Source organism: Festucalex cinctus, chromosome 7 (assembly GCF_051991245.1).
Source record: "Festucalex cinctus isolate MCC-2025b chromosome 7, RoL_Fcin_1.0, whole genome shotgun sequence".
NCBI lineage: Eukaryota > Metazoa > Chordata > Actinopteri > Syngnathiformes > Syngnathidae > Festucalex > Festucalex cinctus.
The window spans coordinates 23,228,675-23,251,439 of NC_135417.1; the positions used below are offsets into that span (position 1 = coordinate 23,228,675).

The following is a 22,765-nucleotide window of genomic DNA, read 5'->3' on the forward strand; positions in this document are numbered from 1 at the left end:
ACAAAATCACACACGGGATTGATGCACTCGCCAACCTTTTTTAAACTGATTAAGTTACTGATTTGGAAACTCTTAAGGTTAACAATAGGGATGTACCGATATGGGCAATACCGTGATATTAAAACTGCCACCATATCGTTGCCGACATGTTCACAATATTTAAAAAGAACACATCTGTTAAAAAAAGTCAGGCTGATTTCCATTTGTGCAGTTCTAGCACCCGCTAGTGGCTAGTTTCTTATTGCAATTTAATTTTCATTAGGGATGTTTTGGCCTTCTATGTTTAAAATCTATGCTAATTGTCGGATGAAGGGGAACCTAATTTGCTTGTGAAGCGATCGATGTGTGCTTGCATTAGCAAGTAAGTGCCTCAATATTGTTATTGGTTGTTTATAGGTGGTTTATATGCATTGCTGTTATGTACAAAAGTACAATGTTGTGCTTTTTTTTTTTTAGCATGAGCTCTTTTTTATTTATTTATTAATTTTTTTCCAATATAGTGATCTTTTTTAAATATTGCCAACCTCCCCACAATATCGTGATAAGTATCGTATCGTGACCTTCATATCGTATCGTGATGTTTGGATATCGTTACAACCCCAGTTAACAATGGTTCTAAATGATTATTCAGTTACTAAAGAATTTGACAATCGATTACTTGCCAATTAATTGACTTCGACACAACTAGTACCCAGACTCTTGTGAAATGTCAGCTAGGAAAGACGCCAGCTCCCCCGCAAGCCTAATGAGGACATGAGGTATAGAAATGGATAGCTTCTTTAACCTCAGTAAAGTCCGAATTTCACATACTGTATGGATTTTTTTTTTATTTGACCCTCAGTGACCTCTCAACATACTTCAGGCTTAAAAATGGTCTACAACAATTTAGTAGAACTTTAGTTTTTGAAATGACTTAGTTGTTCATCACTGACATTTTGAACTTGTAGTCATATGCAATTCATAGCTTATGTTGATGATCCACCTTTGGCAACTATCCCTCTAAAAGTACTTGAGTCCTTTCTACAAATCCAAACAACAATATGTTTATTTAGCATTTTAAGTAGCGTATGGTTGTACATTCTGCAATTGTTGAGCATTCAAATGTGATTCCTGCACTGTGTGGATGTGAAACATTGGTTCTGGCGGCAGATGTGCATGACCTCTGTTAAATGCGCGGCGGGCCTTTACTGAAAGGGGCGGGAGAGAGGGGGGGAAAAAAAAAGCATGAAAAGTGTGACTTTATAAATTCTGCATGAGTGTGAGAAGAGGAGACCAAGACAGGCTGAAAAAGCAGACAGGTGCTTTTGTGAAATTGTTGGCTCCGTGCGCGTTTGCCGGCTTTACTGCTCTTCCACTTCTGCGTGGCCTCACCTCTCTCAACATCCATCTGCAATCCTCTCATTTCTCCTGCCCACTCGTCCACCACTTTCTCTCTGAGCCCACCTCCTCGCTCGCCGAGTGTGTGCGCGTTTGTGTTAAAGGGATGATCTTTTGATGCCCTCGTAGTGTGCGAGTGCTTTCTCCCTCTACTTTTAGCGGTCAGCCATTGTGCTCGCAGCCGTCATACTGCTCTCCCACTCACTCCATCAGAAACTACAGGCCTGTGTAGCGGCCTAAATGAATATTGATTCTCCCTCCAGTGCCAAATACTGCATAGTGTGGGGGGGGCGATGAGTGTTACATGCAATGAAGGGAATAGGCCTGATGGGGGAAAAGGAAGAGAGGATGGCGATTAGGGTGATGGTGATCATTGTGGTGATAATGATAATGGTGATGATAATGACTGTGTTAGTGATCAGAAAGCATGATGGGAGCTATCAGTTAATGCATGTATGCGCATGGAGCTTTCTCAGTGGACGGCGCAGTGCTGTGAACGTAATTGGCGTATTGATGCTGAAATGACGTGACAATCACAGCAAACACGACAATAAAGCGTCAGGACAACAATGAAAAGCTATGGATGCACTTGTTCAAATTGGCTTCAATCTTTATTGGTAGAAATGAAAACAAATTTGGAAAACAGAGAGCTCACAAATAAGCAAATGGCCTTCAAAGTGTCTGCATAATGTAGTCGTAATATAGCCTCAGCGATGCATAAGATGTGCTTTCAAACTATGCAAAACAGTGGTTAGGAACTAATCATATGATAACTACAAAAGAGAAGAAAAAATATAAAGCTTGGCCATAAAATAGGGGAAAACAATACATACACTGCAAGGTTAAAAAGAAGCTTAATTCTAGACAACCTACTGATGAACAATTACAATTTGTGATATTGAACACGGAACAATTTTTCTAAAATGTTGCATGGCATTAATTAAGTTTTGTCTGAGTGCTGGTAAAATACTTCAATTAATCTGGTTATTGATAACATCGTCTTTTCTTGATTGTATAGCAGATGCCTAACTATTTTGTTTTTGTCCTCAGTTTGAGATTCTGTCGAAAAAGAAATAAAGAAATATGTATAACTAAGTTCTCTGACTTTCTACCTTCTCCTTTTGAGTGTATAATTTTTGTTGTAAGAATCATTTAGTTTTTTAACCTGATGTTACTCAAATAAATGATAAAAAAAACAAAAAGCAGATGATAAAAAACTGAATTCATGTTATTCCTCAAATTACGAGGCGTTACTGTCACGGCCCTCGGCCTGCTGCTCCCCCGCGTCAGTCGCTGCCTCCTCTTCATACACGCCTTCCTCCACCTGCAGGGTGCAGTCGTCCAGCTCGGTGATGATGTAGTGGGTGCCCTCGTTGTTGACGATGACCTGGGTGAGACCTTCCTTTATCATCCGCGAGGCCGCCAGCTGCAGCAGGTTTTGCATCTCCTCCTGACCCGGCTGGCTCATCACCTGCATCTCGTTCTCCCGTTTGACGACGGGCTGCTCTTCACTCTGCTCGGGCTCGGCCGCCTCTGGGGCCTCTGAGACCTCATGGACGGCAGACGCCTCTCCGTGCATTTTCTCCCGCTGGCCCATCTCGCTCACGACGCTAAGCAGGGCGTCCAGAGCGGTAGACGACTCGGACATGACGTGACTCTTTCTCACGGCTGCGGAATCTGTGCCTGCTTCCGGAGCTGCGGCCTGCAGCTCGTTCGCGGCCTCCCCTGCCGACAGCACCACATATCGGGCGCTCCCTCCGGCGAGCTGGGCGTCCGCGGACGCCACTTCCCGACCCGAGGCCACCACGTGTCCGTCTTCTGTGATGTGCAGCACCTCCGCCACCTGGCCCGCCATGGCCAGGGTCTGCAGGGTGGCGGCTGCAGACTCCTCCAGCGTCTGCTCGACGGCCACTTCGCTATCGCCGTAGCCTTGGATGATGATGACCTGCTGGATATCTCCATCGCCTTCATTGATGAGCTTCCTGTCCACGGAGGATTCCACTAACTCCGTCTCCACAAAAGCAGCCCCCTGGCCTTTAAGACGGCACTCAAAAGCTTTGGAGACGATACCTGGGGACAGGCAAAGGAGGGGGAGCATATTACCACCACATTGCCTTTTAACATGTATTCTAATACCAGATCAAGCCCAAACATATTCAAACAAGCAAAAATATGATGGGCGTGACCCCCACTAGTCTATAAACAAATAAAGCAGATTATTTCATCCATTTGTATCCAACTCAAGGCGAGACCATTTTACCAAAAGTACCATCAGGCTCGTATTGTGAACATCTGACGTGAATTTCAACGGTAGAGGACGGTGTTGACCAAAGTGTCAGACATCAGAGGCGTCATTTAGGAAGCGTACCTAAAACGTGTGTACGAATGCCAAGCGTGGGATTTATCAGTTTGGACTTGGGTATAACCAACAACCATGATACAGGGGTCACGATACGATACGCATCGCAATACATGATCTTCAAGGCGATACATTTCCCAATATTTTACATTAATTTACTTGCATTTTTATTGTAGCAGTCATATGTATACCTAAATGATATGTTGATTATGCTGTTTGTCAAAAATGATTTTGTTAGCAGCTCTTCTGGTTTACCACCAAGCGGCATGCCTGGTCTAAATGTGCAGAGCAAGGTGCCACTTTCACAGACACACCAGGAAACAAAACCTTAACAAAACCTTACGGTAGAAGAGTGAAACAACCGATAGAAGAGCGATGAGAGCACCACAAAAATGAAAGAGTTCCCAAACATTTCGAGTCATACATTAAGTCAATGAAAACGCAAATAACACAACAAATTCAACTCTGTGAACAGGATATGATTTCATTCAATCAAAGCACACACAATTTGAAATCTAAGTGGGCTGGAGGAATTAAGGCACGATTCATTCATTCTCTGATTTGAACGACAATGTGCGCATGCCGCTCGATCGCTGGATGCCCGGGGCAAATGGATAAACCGATAATGGAGTCGACGGGAGTAGGATGACGTATGTTTCAGGAACATGTCAACGTATCGGAGCATTCACACGTGATATGCGCACTCGAGGATGTTGCAACGTGCCCCTGTGCACAATATGGGGCCCCCCTTCCAAGAACAATTGTCTGCCCCAAAAATGATGGTAGTAACCCCCGTGCATGAGCATAGCAGTTTAGAACAGGTGGGATTTATCAACACATGACTTACTGGTGTCCGCACATTTGATAAATACAGAATTTAAATTTCAGTCGTGGCCAGAGACAGCTGTGTTTCAAATAATGATATTCGTGTGACTTAATTTTTGATATGACTCAGAATAGGAAGCTACAATACAGCCAGACAAAATGTAGCCTGTACTAATTGAGCCATGTGGTGCCCTCTTGGATTTCAGGTTGGCATGGCGTTACCAAGGTAAATAGGGACGGTGTTAAAATGTCATTGTTTGAACATCATGATCAGTAATGCCTGGTGTTGACACAAATGCACTCATCTCTTCATGAAAAAAAGCAATATCTAGTAGGAGTAATAGTGAAAAAGGGACACTGCTCATGTCTACTAAAGCTTCTGAAAATGGATACATTTATTTGTACGACCGTCAAAAAACAAGGTCAGAGCACATTTCACCTTCTCCAACAGCCACCAGCAAAATAAGAAAAGAAGAAAGGTTAAAAATAAAAGAACCCTTTTTAAAAGGAACACGTTAAACATCTTTCATGTTTTGTTTTGTTTTGTTTTGAATGTATGGCTCAGCTGACGTTGACATTTTTAGAGGTCCAGTATTTAATGCTTAGATGACATCACAAAGATCTCTTAAGTGTATGGCGAGACAAAATCATCCATCACTGGTGTACTTATCTCTCCCAGACATTTCATGTCTAGCAACAAAGGTGACAAAGTGATCTTAAAGTCACATTTGTTTGTACAAATTTTGCTTTGGCTTTGGAAATCAATCAACAAAAAAATAAAAAAATAAAATAAAATAAAACACTGGTTTGCAATCATCGACTGACTAATATTTGCTGTTGGTGTTTTGTTATCTAAACTTTTGTTTGCATTGCATTATTTGAGACATTTTTCCTCTATGGATAATTGTCTTGTTGACAAACTTTGGCAATATGAAGTGCATAGTCAGACATTATTGTTTAGTCTTACGGTGCTCATTTTGGTAGTGATATAAATTAGGATGGTTTGTCTATTGTGGAGGTCTGGAATGTGCGCTACAGAACTGATTGTACATCAGTTTTATATCTGGTCACTTAACTTACTATATGACAGATTATGTCAAATGTGTCTTAAATGGAATGCAGATTGTGCACATGTCGTACTTTTAGGTTCACTACTTGAGAGTAAATACATGCTGAAGAGACAATTTGGTTGTCATTTCAATCATTATTTGAGTCATATATGAAATTAATGTTTACATCATAGTTAAGAAAGAACAGATGGTGGGGTGTACCTGAAAGAGGTGAAAACAAACAGACACAAGAGCTAGGAAGTTGTTTAGCAGCAGTTCCTTCCTTCCTTCCATCCATCCATCCATCCATCCATCGTCTTAACCGCTTACTCCTCACAAGGGTCGCGGGAGTGCTGGAGCCTATCCCAGATGGCTTCGGGCAGTAGGCGGGCTACACCCTGAACTGGTTGCCAGCCAATGGCAGCAGTGACATACAATGTGTACAACTTTTAAGAGAAAAAAAACGAAGAGGTAAGATTCCATCCATACATCCATCCATTTTCTTAACCACTTGCTCCTCACAAGGTTCGCGGAGGGTGCTGGAGCCTATCCCAGCCAGTTGCAGAAAGAGGTAAGATTGTATTTTAATAACTATTACCACTGATGACTACAAAGCACCGTCTGTAAAAATGGACGAGACCTTTATTGCAATATACCAGCATGGCCTGGCCTTAAAGTGTTCTGTGTTTCTACTTTTTGTTTGTTTTTGGCGAAGTATGATTGGAGATCATTTTAAAGTTTTTATATTAGGGATGTCCTCAAACATTTGCTACAGTAATACATTATTACAGTGGGTCTCTTTAAAATACACATATCAATAAATAGAGGCATCAGAATCGATATTGCACATTTATTCATAAATGTTCCTGGCACGTCTTTGAAAGCTGGTCCTTGCTGTGTAGTGGGTACACATTTAGCCTGTCTAAACCGGAAGCACTGCTAACATTAGAAGAAAACATTTTGCTGTCCAGCATAATAAAAATGTCATGAGTATACATATGATTGTTTCATAAAAATGTATGTATTGTAAAATATCGGGCTACATATTGCCTTGAAGGCCATATATCGGGATACATGCGTATCACAATACATCGTATACAATATATCGTGACTCCTGTATCGTGATACACATTGCATCATGAGGTCGTTGGAAATACCAGCCCGATTTTATAATAGGTATGGATCCTAAAATTACAAACGATACTAATAATTTTTTTCCCCTCTGATTTTTCTTCCATCCCTGTGAATCTTGAACTTTGTTGAAGGCATTTTGGACAATTTTATGCTTTTCTGGATACTTTTTTTTTTTTTTCCAGCATGGCAAACTTAAATGGTTTTATTTGAGGTGAACTAGAATGTTCGGAAAGCTCATTGAAAGTTTTTGCCTCGATGCAAAAGGCCGGTCATTTTTTCTTCCCCTTTTCAGCATCTGTACTGATTAACTTCTGCTGATAAACTTCTGCTTATATCGACTGCATTGACCGGATGCCATGGAGTAGTTTCGATTGCCAATGCCAACATGCTCAAAGCAACTGGACTAGTTGGTCGGTGAGGATACCCCAGAAAGGCTGTGCGATTACCATAGCCAACATGAAGCTTTCAATATATAGCCCCGTTCAATAAATCTGCTTTTCTAGAGTACTTCATTTGTTTATGAATATAAATCTCACATTACTGTACATAGGCTACATGTCTATAAAATGTTCAGGCGGATGGATGTGAGTTTATGTCTCGATTAGTACACGAAGTGCCTGTATGTGGTTGTGGGCGTGCTTATGTGGTGCCATGGGGGTGGTGAGGCTATGCATTGCGAGTGAGTGTGTGTCACATTAGCCATGGGGTGCTGTTGTCAGGTCCCAGTGGCGGCCTGCTGAGGTTTATGGAGTGTCACTCAGTCGCCAGAGCCGTGAATCAAGTTAATGTTGCACATCCCATCTCTTGTGCTGTCCTGCACTCCCGGTGGAAGAACAACATTTGAACAGCATGATTTGGCCCTGGCGAGAGGTTGATGCCTGTTTAATATGTGTTCTGAGTGTTCTAAGTGACTGATTCCTTTAAATGGAAGTACTAGAGAGGATGAGCGGGAAAGCAAAGAAGGCTGCTTCATTGACTGAGATGTGAAATAAGATGGAGGCTTGCTGAGAGGAAGAAAAGTAGAAGCAGAGACAGTTCATGATGTCGATTTGACTTTCAATCACAAAAATGTCCAGGGAAACTGTTACTGGGAACACTGGGATAATAATAAGAATCATAATGATGCTATGATTTTTGGCTCAGTGGAACTGGTATCATTTTTTTTTTTTTTTTTTTAAAGCAGCACCACCGGGCAGTGCTGTTTTTGGCAGCCATTTTAGTTCTAATCTGTCTTTGTATACATGTGAATTCATATTGCACATATTCACTTGTTTTTTTTGTTTTTGTTTTTTGCTCGACATAGCTAGTATGAAGGGATTAAAATTACAAGGAAATCACACGATGTGCCATCACAACAGTCACAAGTCTACTATTGACAACAGCAGATCCCTGCAGCACAGATAGGCCCAGCAATGTAGTGTGATCACGGGGTTTGGTGGGGAGGGCGTGGGGGTGGAGTTGTTGTCATCGCAAGTCATGCGAGTTAGGTGTGAGTCTTGACCTCTGCCAAAATCCTAAGACATACTCACTGAACACCTGGGGTTCGATTCAACCCAGGTTAAGAACCACTGGTGCACGTGAGGCAAACCGACTATGTTGAGGACTGTCATACATTCCAGCTTCCTTTTGAACTATCAGTGTGAGGTGAGCCTCACATTCTGAATGTCAAACAGAACAACCTCAAATATTTTCGTCCAGTCTCGTTTCACCAACAAAATCTTGCACACATCTTGTCACGATTTTGTTATCAAGGAGCAATATTTAGTCCGTCACTGATAAATGGTTATCGTAAAAAATAAAAAATAAAAATCATTTTGTCCTCGTCATCATTGACAAATACAACACTGCCTATGGGGGAAATTAATTGCTTGTGAAATGAATGCTGAAGTTTGTAGATGATGATTCTGGTACTCTTTAAGGACACTTAAGTGTTAATATGAGGAATTTAATTGCATGTGTGGGGAAGATGACTAGTCTAAGAGCAATTCGTGTGTTTGCATCCCAGTTGGGTGTATGCTCCAGATGCAATTATTGATCACTGGATCAATGAGCTGGCCAGAAGCGAGGGTCCAGGGCCTCTAAGTGGCATTATTTAAACTCAGAGAGGCCACCAAGGGAGTGGTCAGACAGCACTTACCAGCAGTTACAGAAATTAACCTTAACACTGAGACACCAGTGCGTGCACGCATGCAACCAATTACACTTGCTGGAACACACATCAGCTCAGAGCAAAGTTTAGGTTAAAGTGTACCTTGGGCGCCACATTTCCAGGTATTGATGGGGATATGGACCAATATTGTAAAGTTTGATAAATATTTGGTGTTCCCCTTTTTGTGTCTAGTCTTGTATTTGCCAAAAATATTTTTTATTATATATTAATAATTAATAATTATATATAAATAATTTTAATGGCTAATTTTAATGCGTGTTGCAATGTGATGCCACTCACACCCATTAGTTACTATTCAGTGATATGCCGGATTGCTTCCCTATGGATATGGTTATATAGACTGGGATATTTATTTAAACAGAAAGGAAATAATCTGACCCGTCACACAGACTTCTGGCTCACATCCGGCAGCTGATTACTTACATGCGCAACAGAACCTCGTCTGTCACCAAACCGTCAGTGATAGATTGAAAGACCTTCCGTCAGTACTGACTGTGGAGAGTTGCGAGAATGACTCAGATTCGTCCAAAAATGCCGTGTTGAATTGGGGGAGCCGGCTGAGCAAAGAAGGCTTTCAACGTGGTGAGGTCACAGCTTTGCTCCTTGCAGGCAAGCATGGCTACATATTTTAGCTGTCAAGGCGTCTCCACAAATAAGTTCTGGGAGCTATTATAAGCTTGCCTAATATAACCACTATAACAAAAAATGTGTTTGGCTGCTGTTTTTATTGATAAACCATATAGTTCTCTTTCCCAGCACCACAGGTACACTTCAACCTGCACCTAGAAGCCGAACACATGAGAATAAATAAATAAAGCAAAATTGCCAACATTGCTAGTGAACACACAAATACCGTATCAAACCATAACACTAGAGGACAACAAAACACGGTCAAAATCTGTTCCAGGGTCAATGGTGGCAGCACTATGAAAGGTCAAAGTGGAATAACACAGAGCTCTGCACAATCCGTTTATCAAGCGATTACCTTCAATTATAGATATGAAGGCAGCGTAGTTAAAAAGAGCAAGATGGAGACCTCTGAACCTGACACACATATGGCTGTTATTTGTGTGTGTGTGTGTGTGTGTGGGGGGGGGGGTTACAGAGTAGCGGTGTAACTGTGTGTCACTAGTGCAGGTTATTTTGAAGGTGACATTGTTAAGCAGATCAAGTATCAGTCCGGGATGTGTCCAGGTCACCTAAGAGCAAGAGTATTGTGGCAATCTACACTTATTATTAGTTTTATTTCATGCACCTAGCTTGATTTGTTTTAGTTAATGTGTCATTATTTTTATTTAGTTTTATTATGACTGCAGTATTATGTTATTATTAATTTATGTGAATGTATCATGTGAATGCTCAGGCTAAACCACCATGTGCATGCAATACGTTTGCAAGCATACATTTGCTTGAAAACAAATTATTACAAAAAGATGCCTTGCAAAGGGGATAATGCTCAGTTTGAACTGACACTGCTATAGAGGTATTAACAATATGTACTGATATGTATATATGTATGTATTAATGTATGTGACAGTTTGAATCCAAATTTTAAATTCTTATTTTTGTTAAGGATGAATATTTGACACAACTCTTGTCTATGTATCCTTATACACTACTTTTTTTTTTTTTTTAGCATGTGTATCTGCAAACAAAGAACTCCTCAGCCATGCATGTATTTATTATTGCTTTTAATGGAGTGTATTTATGGTTCTTTGGTCAAGATGTGTATATGGTGACCTTAACTGACTCTCGACACCCATGAGGCCTCAGGCAGACATGCATGTATGTTTTCTTTGTGTGTATGTGTGTAAAATATAGAGGGTCAGTTGAGGTCCATCTCGTGATGGCTGTACTTTGTCTGGTCGAGACAACCGCTACTGTCACCTTTACAAATGCCATGAATCAACACCACGGAGGACAGGCCGGTCGACCAAAAAACAACCAATTATACAGTAGCCAGATTGACACCAGGTGGACAGGGCAGAGAGATGGAGATTCACTCAACCCACTGCAAGGACGAACAAACAGAAGAGAAGGAGGGCACAGGCTGACAGAGGGCCTTCTGGCCTGCAACACCCACACAAGTTAAAGTCAGTACAGTGATATCTCACAATTCAATTTGATTCAACGACAACTTAAGTGTTTAGTAAGCAGAACTGCCAACTTATAGAAGTTCCATAACATTTTATTTTTTTTTAAGTTTCCATATTCTTTACATTTTGTCAAGAACATTACCACCGCATAGTTATTGCAGTATATTTTGTAGGGTAATAGGATAAAAAAAAGAAATAAATAAAAACAAAATAATGATGCATACTGTTCAATTGCACAACATAATCATAACTTTATAACATGAATTGTTAATATATTATGCTTCAATATTTGTAATTGCAATATATTTATTGCATCAAGTATTTGAGATGTCAGTATGATTCATAATCTGCAAGATTTGATACCTCTGGAAAAAGTGCTAGATGGTTTCAATGAAACCAAGTTCATAGTTTTCGGCACTAGACAAATCACTCATCAAGTCAAAATTAGGGTGAAGTTAATTGAAATAGAAAGCGTGTATGAAAATAATTTCCTTGGAGTAGTTATTGATGATATGTTGGAAGCCAGTGAGCCACATATAGAAAATGTTAAAAGGAAAATGTCAAAAATCATAGGGATACGCTATAAAACTAAGGAGGCCCTTAACATGAAATCGCTATATACATTATACAATTCATTATTATTACCATATCTGACCTATTGTGTGGAAATCTGGGGAAACGCATATAAAACAAATACTGACCCTTTTTTTTTTTTTTTAAACTTGGGGGGTTAGGAAACACAGACATGCAGTAACAGTGGTCAAAAGGTCAGTGTCCTGCTCTCAGCTCTTTTTCTGCTGACAGTGGATGACCCAGTATAATCTAGTCCACAATAACTCTAACTCTATCCCCCTCAGGGTTAGGTCAGCGGTATAAGAAGAAAGGAAACACAACTACAAATGAATACGACAACTTAGGAGGTGTTTTCTCCATTAATTGGGTAATACAGAATGGAGAAGATCTGCGGAGTGGTACATAACAAATGTACTATATCACTCCCAGATATCTTAATTTACGAAATAATTGTACTAAATTACCCCAAAAACACGCTGCTGCATGATTACAAAAGAGAAACAGTCTCTGAGTGGCGAGGGAAAAAATGTCTTTGGTCATTTCTTTGATAGCAGATAAGAGCAACACTGATATTGGCCATTGATATTGGCCTTGAAACCCATCAGACGATGCATTTTTCAGCAAATCAGATATGAGTAATTTAATACTACTGGTTGACATGCTGGTTATTTCCTTGATGCTGTAAATCTTTGTGATTTGCTCTTTACAGATGAAGGTCACAAATGATCAGTGTGATACAAGCATTGAAGAACGAAAAAAAACAAAAAACAGAATGAATATAAAAACCTCATCTAGGAAAAAAAATATGACATTTGACATACAATATGATAACAACAATCACTTTCTCTCTTTTCCCTAATAAGCATTCTTTCTATTTCTCAAGCCCGTATCCTTCCTCTCTCCTCATTTTTTTCCTTTCAAAATCTCGGGAGGTGGACCTTTGATTGCTCCTTTAATTAGCCATGTCAGACGGCTCAGTGGATTTACTTGGGATGTTGAACTTGTGCAGATAATTATGTGCCTCTTCCTTTTCCTCTCTATTGCTACATTTACCATCTTCCACCATCCATCCCTCCATCTTCCTTTCACTTGGCCCCCTATCTATCCCTCTTACTCACTCTCCTCTGATTTAATGATTAATTATGGATGTGAGCTTGAAAATGAAAGCTTTTCTGCTAATCAAAATGAAATGTCCCTCATTCTTGTAATTACAGTGTGAACAGTCTCTTTGTTGCCATGGACCGGCCTTCACTGTGATCTGCAGTCGATCAAGGCAAATGAAATAAATTATCGTATCATAATGACTTCAGAATGCACCTGAATTTCCAAATAAAAAGTCGATTGAATTTGACTTGTAATATAGAAACAACAAAGACTAACTACACTACATTGGAAAGAACAGAATGTATACAAATGCTCTAGTTGAACCTAGAATGACACCTAGAAACCAAAGATATGCACTTCAGAATCATTGACAAGGTGTTTTCTTTCACATAGGTCCTTTAGCTTACTTGGCCTTCCACCCACCGTGCTGTCTTTACTGGGTATTTACTTAACAGAGGCATACTCAAAATACTTATCGTCTGATGGCTCTATATATAGGGCCGACGAACGAGATTGTGAGAGCAGAGGCAGGCGCGGTGGGAGGTTGCTCCTCTAATCTCCATCTCCAGGCTGACAGGCTTGAAAAGGCCTTAATGAATGGATCTTTTCATCTGCACGCCTGTGTGTATGTGACAGTATAAATATTTAGCAATATTGGAGTCAGCTCGTGATTTTACACAGATGGAGTGATTGATGCCTCAACCCCCTGACACATGCCAATGAACATGCTGGAGATGTTATATAAACCACAGCCTCTCTCTCCCTCCAACACTATCCTATCCAGCTCACTTTCTCTCCATGTTTCACACTGCCTCCTCTGCTCTCCGCCTCCTTCCCAGCTTGTCTTCTCACTGCTGATTCGCCTTCTGTGGCGCTGCCAATTGGCTTCCTTGTTTAATTTCTATCATACATTGTGGCGTCGCAAAGGTTAAAACAGAGCAAACAACCTGACAAGGAAGGTCTGAGCAGATGAGTGCCTTGTCAACACTGTAGAGTGAATTTTGAGTTTAGAAATTATCTACAGAATATTCAGGATGTTTGCCTAATGCTGCATATGACTTGCACGTCTGCTTCACAGTTAAAAGCTGCAGATTGGACGCTCAGCTTGTTCTACTCCTAAACGCTAAAAACATGTCTCACGTGCAGTCAGAAGACGTGGGATAGGTACCATCTTACCTTGATGAGGACAAGCGGTGGAAAATTAATGAATGATCCAATCATTGTTGTGTTATTGGATAGTGACTTTTGAAAAGTCGAACAAAGGCCATTTTTTTTCTCAGTAAACTTTTAGATATACACAAGATCAAGATTGTTATGTGGACAAACTCAGCATTTTCAGTTTTATTGTGATTCATATGCTCTTGTTCACATAGTATATTAAGACTGAACACTGGGTCAGTCCACACGTACATACCACCCAAACAAAATATCTTCGCCCACACAGACGCAGAAAACGATTCAGACAACATTCAGTTCAACAAATACATTTGCCTTCTCTTTTGCAAGAACAAACCAGACCTTACTACTCATTCCTTGACCATACTGACTTGAGGGTCAATATTTCAGATTTAGTCTACCAGAGACACAGTGAAGAAAAGGCCAAATAAATGTGGATTATTTGTGTTGATTCGGAGTAACATGCCTTAAAAAACCTTAAAGGTACACTCAGTATTATACAGTGGCATCTAGTGGTGAAATAAAAAGTCATTCATTTAAAAAAAACAAATGTTTGTGTTAGTAGTAAGTAAAAAGATATGTTGTATCGCATAAACATACTTTTTTTAAAATATAACGGTAAGTCTATAAATCACTAATTATTTTACATGGCCGCGCCGCGCCTTCTAGTGTCCGCCATGTTTCGCTGCCATCTTTCTGCAACAGGTGCCGTCAAAGACAAATTTCAGCAATCCATTTCTTAACGCGTTTTTGGAACGCCTTTGCAGACGCACTTCCGGTTTGTATGGCGACCACAAGTAAACGAAGAAGAAGAGTTTCCGGTCCCCGAAGAGAGCATTATCAAGCATAACAATTGCTTTGGGAATTTATTTTATTTCAGCGCGACAAAACAAGAGTTTATATTGTAGCCGCATTTGCCAGATGGAGAGAAATGAGGAACAGACTAGGTTTGGGAAGTGCCGGTGCCTTCGACTGCTTTCTACTTGACCGGTAAGTAAGAGTACAATTGTGTTTACGTTTTGAGAGCGAGAGAAAAAGTATACACCGTACTAATTAATACAATGTTCGTACCATTGTTTTGCGATCACTGTATCTGTTGATTAGCAACTCCACACAACTCGAACGATTTCGTTATGTAGCTACTTTGCTTTGCTTTGAAAAAAATGATTCCCGCTGGCAGGTTATATTCAGAGTAAATGCGCAAGTTATTGTGTAATGTAATGTAACTGTGATTTCGGAGGTATATTTGCCCATAACTTCAATTGAGAATCTAAAGCATACTGTATTAGTGGAGGAGTTGAAAATTATTATTTTCGTTGTGGTTGGTGAAAATAGTGTTCTCGAAATTAATTTTCGGCAGGGAATAACTTTCTGGACTTAAATGCTGGCTGTACCGTAAGCACTGCTAGAGTCTGAACTCTCACTCAAGTGTGTACTGGTCCATTGTGTAATTGGGTGCACAATAATTTACAGGCTGCTACGTTTTCCACGGAAACTCGACAAGCAAGCAGCCTTTGCATATTCTATGCAGTATGCAGTTAAGTTACTTTAATCTAGCTAATACAATGTTTTGGGGGCTTTGTTGGAAATGTGGTGACATATAGTAGTATCATCAATTATTTTATTTTTTTTAATTTTGTTTTTGTTTGTGTCACACTAGATCAACAGCCAAACTTGAGGGGTTCCAGAACCATATTCTGATGTAAACAAGCATTCATGCACCGTTTAAATAGATCACCGACCTGCAAGAAAAAAAAATATCAAGGGGAAAGTCAGCAGCCAAATTGGAATGCCCCGAATAAGGACACTTCGGTTGGAGAACCCCAGAAGGCTTCGGTGTTGTACCACCAGTATCTCCACCTACCATATCTGAGCTGCAACAAACTGAAGTCAGCCGACGTCTTGGCATGTCATTTACATATGGACGGTATTACACACTACATTAACTTTTTGTGTGACGCAATACGGAATGGTCACATGTACAAGCACCACTTGTTTTACACAGGACCTGCTGACCAGGTGTCTGAAGCCATGGAGTGACTCCTCCCTCACTTTCCTCAGCAAGCCTTTGAAGAATATGATATCATCGTAGGTGGGAACATGCCCTCACTCCATAACATGTACTTGTGCAGTCAAGGAGCATGTCAAACTTAATAAAACCAGCAAACATTGAAGTGACTTCATTATTACTGCAGTCTGTTCACACAATCAATGGTTAACCCTTCCTTAATTTTGCCCCAATAACATCATAGAGTAGGCGAAAAGTAGTGTTACAGATCATACTATGTGTTCGGGAGAGTTTGAGGAATGTTGCAATGTTAATGGGGGGCAATGCCAGCAAAAAAAAACAAAAAAAAAAAAACAAACCAAAAAAAACATCATGGTATTGAGGTAATCAGATATTTTAGCTGTGTACAACACATACCTGCTCTGTAACACTACTTTTGGCCCAAACCTGTATGTCTATTTTCCATATATTGAAATGCACAGAGTATTGGTAAATTTCTGGAACAACTGCAATTCATGTAGCTCATTATATTCTAACAGCATTTTTTTTTTTTTTTTAGTTAATATGTTCATTTCATGTAGACTTTTATTTTACTTTATTTTATTTATTCATTTTCATGTACTGTACCTTACATTGATTGGACAATGAAGAATTTCTTGTCATTGCAAGCATTTATAATAATTCTCCAGGCTTTTGATGTTTTACATTTCTGGACATGTAAAATAGTGTTAGGTTAGGTGTCGAATGAACACTGCATGTTGACGCCAAAGGAAATAGTATTTTTTAGTTATTCAAAATGTACAAATTAACACACAACAACAATATACAAGTTATACAAACTACAACAAACCAGTGTCAGACATGGAGTAATTATATGCCAGGTAAAAAACCTTTATATTGTCCTCGAGGATCTGGGAAAGTGTCACTTATTTGCCACAAGTCCACCAAGGTGCTGCAGTCTGGGAACCAGGTACAGGAAAAATCATGGTGGTGCTGATGTGCCAGCAATGTGTCAAAAAGTATTTCTTGGTGTCAGTCTATTGGTTTGGTTTAGGATATCTTCATTCCTCCAGGGTCATTTCCTGTACGAGTCTCTGCAAGAAGGTAACAATTGTATGTCAGATGAGGTATCAAACAATGAACTGAAAGTCACTGAGCCAATGAAGTACACATTACATGAGCAAGACTATTTGTGAAAGCCATGTAAATTCCTGCACATCGAATTACAAAGAAGCTGTTGTATCTTCAATCAAAACTAATTAAGTTGCTTAGTGATATTTATTAGGTAAAATTGTTCAACATGGTGACAAATCGATATCTGAGAAAAGGGTTTCAAATGTTTTTGTAAGCAGCACTTTTCTGAGTGGTTAGTAGCAACAAGACACGGGGGGAGATTGACGAGTCTGAGTTGCAGTTGTGTAGTTCAGTTAACACCATTGTTTTTGTACGATATACTAAACATATCTGCAAACGATGTAATCTAAATACCACATATTCCAAGCAAAGGTACGATTTGAGCCATTCACATGCATGCTCGAATGGATTATTTTTCCATGCTGACATAATTGTACGTTACATGACACCGCGTTCTCTTCCTCGTCGTCTCCCTCGCCCTCTTTGAGATGGTCCAAATGTCTATAAAACATATAACATAACTGTGTGTTCTCTGTTGCATGGTTTAGTTGCACTAACAAATATGAACATAGATAGCCATTAGCATTAGCTGACGTACAGTATTTCCTAACAATGCCACAAAAATATTAATTCTGAAATTAAATGACTAAATCACACATTTAGGGATCTGTACAGTATGTCTAACAAATGCAATTCACTTACGTCATCACGTTTGCGCTTCTGTTATGGTGAAATCGGTGGTAGGCTGTTGAAGTAGGGTCTCTCTGGGACACCGTAGTTCGTGTGCTTAAAATCATTGCATTCTCTTGTTTGACCGATAGATGGCGGTCGTGAGCTACACACTGGGGCTTTAAAAAAAAACTTGCCTTAGAAAAAAAAAAAAAAAAAAAAAAGGAATAATGGGAATACATTATGCATGCATACATACATACATACATACATACATACATACATACATACATGGTACATACATACATACTGTATTATCACACAGCTGTAACATATACTTTGCACAATCAATTAAAGTGAAGAAAATGCTGAAGATGTCAACCTTGCTCTCGCAAGATGAATTCTCGCGGTATTTGTGAGTTCACAAACCCCGAAGAATACATCTTGTACCACTCCCGCAGACAACCGCCGTTCCCGAACCACTGATGCTTCGGACCAATCACAGAGCGACATTATGTTTGGGGGCGGGATATGCAACTGTGACGAAACCAGGAAGCCAGCGCCGACGCAGGGGCTAACAAACAAACCTAATAGACGAATGGACGCTGCAATTAATTATGTTCTCACAAAATTACTCTCCGTTTCCTTGTTGAATGTTGAACAGCGAGGGGCGCTTCGTGCATTTCTAGCATGTAAGATGTTCGTGCTATTTCCCCCCTTCGACAAGAATGAACACGAAATTTTCACCTGTGGCCGTGATTGGTTAAAACAAACGTGTAGAATGTCGCATTGTCCAATCAGCTTGAATTATTGTACAGAATGTCCCGCCTTTTCCCGACGAAATTACTGTGGGGAGCTATTGCCAGGTTATGAAGATATGTTAACATCGTAACTGTCATCAATATATCCTGGATATGTATTGTTTCATTTGGAGAAATTTGTAATTCGTACTTTTTCACTTTGCAATCTCATTCTCATTTATAACATCAGTCTGAATGTAACTGTCCTTTATTGTAAATATAATTCTGTGATAAGCCACTCTCTGCCACTACCAGTAACGCCAACAAAATCGAGCAATACCTAGTTCAATTCAAATTCGCTTCTACCACCCATTTACATAGTATTGATTTGTATTTCTTCTGAAATGAGAACAATTAGTCTTTTACTTGGCCTCCATTTATCATCTACTGTACAGTTGTGCTATTGTGCTACCTAGTCAGTCGCTGTCTTTAAAACTCAGCTGGAGGGTTCTTTTCTTGGCAGCCAGCACAAGAGAAGAAACGACAAACAAAGCGATGGTAAGATAGAAGACCAGTAACATTGAGACATTTCTTTTCTGTCTATAGCAAAAAAACTAAGAAAAAAGTATGACTAAAATCTTGAATAAAAAAATAGGGTGCAAGCATGGACAATTCAAAGTCTTCAGAACTTAGAATACATGTTGTTGGATACTGCAATGATGATTTGTACAATCCAGACATTGTGTGAGCTCGCCTCTAATTGCTATTATTCGATACAATGACCACCCTTCTAAATGTCTGACATTAACATGTACCATAAAATGCTAAAACACAATAAAGCATTTATATCACGCCATTAGTAGCAATTTAATTTCTGCTATGGCAGAAGAGTGGCAGCTGGGGCTGACTAGCAGTGATCAGGAGACTTAGCCCCAATAAACCACCTGACTGACATGGTGATTTGTGACTGACTGACTTGATAAGTGGCTGGCTCTTTCAGTGAATCAGTTTGTGCGTGTAGGCGTGTGTGTGCGTGAGTGTAACATAATGTCTCCTTCAGCCATGGCCAATGATGAATGAAGCACGTGAAATAATTCATTTCTCTTAAGCTTTACTTACCCTAATTATGTTTAAGAGCCTGTAACAACATTTAACTTGACCAGTCGTGACCATTACTGTGGTAAACACTAGGGCTGGATATCTTTGTGAACCTGGCGATACGATATATATATATATATATATATATATATATATATATATATATATATATATATATATATATATATATGTATATATTAGGTGTCAGTCGATTAAAATTTTTGAATCGTAATTAATCACTGATGATTAATCGCACATTTTATACCTAAATTTATATAAAAAATTTCAATAAAATGTAAATTTTTTCTTTTACATGTTCTATTGGTTAATGTTGATGTGGACGTTTCTGCTGCTTCGCGACTGGAATTCTCTTAGAGGCTTTCCAAATAAGAAAGCGGTCGTTAATCGAGTGTTCAAAAAATTTAGTGCCGTTAAATGCACTTTAAGTTAACGAGATAATAACGTGATAATTTTGACACCCATAATATATATATATCCATCCATCCATTTTCTTAACCTCTTGTTCCTCACATGGGGGGTGCTGGAGCCTATCCCAGCTTGCTTCGGGCAGTAGGCGGGATACACCCTGAACTGGTTGACATAGCCAATCGCAATATTATATATATAGTATTTCTTATATTTCATTATTGGCAATTACTGTATACTAACCTCATAAGGCAATTTATTTGTGCAAATTAAGTTTTTTTTCATTTTTTTTTTATAATTATTTGTATTATTTTAAACTTCCTTACGCTAAATGTTTTAAAGTTTGCTGATTGTCATTGTATGTTCTTTTAGTAAATTTTGTAACCTACTTTTATTTATGTTCTTCCTCTGAATGTTAACTACTGTTTGTTGATGCTTGTGTTGTGTTTCCTTGTGTAAAGCACATTGAGTTGCCTTGTGTATGAAATGTACAATACAAATAAACTTGCCTTGCCTTGCTAATGCTTCAAAGAACATAATGTTAATTCAAGCACCAAAAAAAAAAAAAAAGATTAAAAACATCACTTACCATTTAGCTACAACACATTTTCAACATGTATTACTACACTGAGAAATGAAACATGAGCTGGATGAATGAATAACCACAAGCATACAGAAGCATACAGTACAGTGTTGTTGTGTTTATTCTATGATGAATAAAGTTGGCGTTTCTGCACATTACTGGACGTAAAAATCAGAAGATGAAGCTTCACTGTTAACTTTTTTGAGTGTTTTGGTTTGGGTCGCTGTCTCGGTCATGTATAATACAGACGAAGGAAGTGGGCATCGTATTGCTTATTCAACTGGGGCTTTATTCAATTCAAGTTTCAGCAGCAACCAATTTATAGTGTGACATTTTGGTCGTGGAATAAAAAGCTTGATCGCTGTAAACTAGCGCGCACCCGCTACACACACATACAGATCTCACTTGCCGCGGTATCTCCTCCTCCTCCTCGTTCTCCTCCTTGCGCACACAACATACCAATCGGGGTTCACGACACTACTTTCCAATAACATTTTGTGCCGCTTCACACCGCTGATGTGAAGAGCATCGATCCGGGTTAGTAAGACGTTAGCTTTTGCCTAACGTGGCCAAGTGCCCTCGTCGTCTTTCAGACTCTATCAAAAAGAAGAACGGAGCTGCGAGCAAGCGGTATGGCCGAGGAGGCCGCCCCAACCCACCTTTTTGTCGGATAAATGTTTGGCGAGCCTCCCTTGTTCTCCTCTGGAGGTGCCCTGTCTTGAAAAAGTGGTTTCGGAAAATGTAGCGTCCGCTAGTTTGACTGCTCATGAATGAATTGTGGCACATTACATCACCGCAGCTATACAAATCTGATTCCAGAAGATAGCGGCTTCTGTAATCATATTACAGCCAGAAAACGGCAACGTTAATTGTTTTCTGTAATAAAATATAGACAATCGGTAACTGTGGGCAACTCTGTAGTAACTTTCCTCATTGAGGCCCTTCCTTCTCATGTGTCGCTGGCTGCGCTGCCCACCCGAGCATCAGGGAGGAGTATCGATACACAGAACTAGAATATCGGTACGGTACCGTTTTTATTAATATCGATACATATCTATGTATCGATATTTTGAACACACCCCTAGTAAACACTGAGGGAAAGGCACGGGCAAACACATATACTTATAAAGAACCTGTTTTCTGGAGGCTGTTTACCAAAATCTGTGAGGGCAGGAAATAATTTGGCATGTTGAGAAACGAAAGCGTTTCAAATCACACTCCATCAAATGCAAACCGATTCGAAGATGTTTATTAACATCAACAGCTGTACAGTGGTTTTCTCTCATCCGTCTCTCATACTTCACTTGCAATAAGCTAAATCTAACAAAATGGTCACATTTGTGTCAAAATTAAAATCTTATACTGCATATGTTTAAACATAGAGTGTTATTGAGCCCTTTAACCCCTGATGCATTCATTAGTGTAAATGGGATAAAGCTCATCATGACATGCATGCTCCTAAAGTGTCGTGATCAACGTGTGTGCACACAAGACAGGTCGGATCCAGCGGAGAGACAGTAAATGACAATGTCACGTGAGGCGGCTGCTGTATGAAACCTCAGACCTAATCAATAGCGGTGAGGAGGACACCAGGCGCCAGCCAGAGGGTCACCACTCATCACTCAGGTCAACAGTGAACACACTCACATGTGCACACATACACGCATTCACGAGGAGGCCATTGTGTAGGGCATGTTAGTAGATAGGCCTATGAGGAAGCAAAGAATGGGTAAGAGAGAAGGTGAAGCACATAGCAATAGATAGGGAACTTGCTCAAGAAGAGAGGTTGAAGGACCTCAGTGATAGCAGAGTCATGGATGTCCAGAATTCAGTTAAGCATAGTAAACAGCCTCATACCAAAGGGAGGAGGCATCAAAAGGCCACAAAAGAGCTGAGGCAAGAGACTAAATGACTAATTTTGATTCTTATCATGGTTGAATGAACCTGTTAAGGAAATGGTCTCCAAAAGGATTATTGAAGAGGAATTCATACAAGATGCGAGAATAAACTAAAATGGGACAACAAAAGTAATATGATGTATGTATGTAAGTGTTTGTACTGTATGTATGTGTTTTGTGTGCATTGTGGCCTTTCTCACTGAAAAAGTGATGAACCATGCCTGGTGGCATTTATCCCTCCTCTCTAATGACACTGAGAGTTGGGGAAGAGACACAGCCGCTGTTATTGAATTATTGAAGGTGCACAGTGAGGTATAAATCTGTCATGGCTACGCTTGTAGTTTGA

At 39.7% G+C, this 22,765-nt stretch overlaps 1 protein-coding gene across 1 annotated transcript in view; it reads right to left on the bottom strand.

The window, feature by feature from the left end:
- Positions 1-1,905: 1,905 nt before the first annotated feature.
- znf407 (zinc finger protein 407) overlaps positions 1,906-22,765 on the bottom strand; it is a 202,337-nt gene continuing 181,477 nt past the window's right edge. The window contains exon 10 of the mRNA XM_077527742.1: positions 1,906-3,447. Within this exon, the coding sequence (XP_077383868.1) occupies positions 2,618-3,447 (830 nt within the window). The 3' untranslated portion in view covers positions 1,906-2,617. The remainder of the gene's footprint in view (positions 3,448-22,765) is intronic.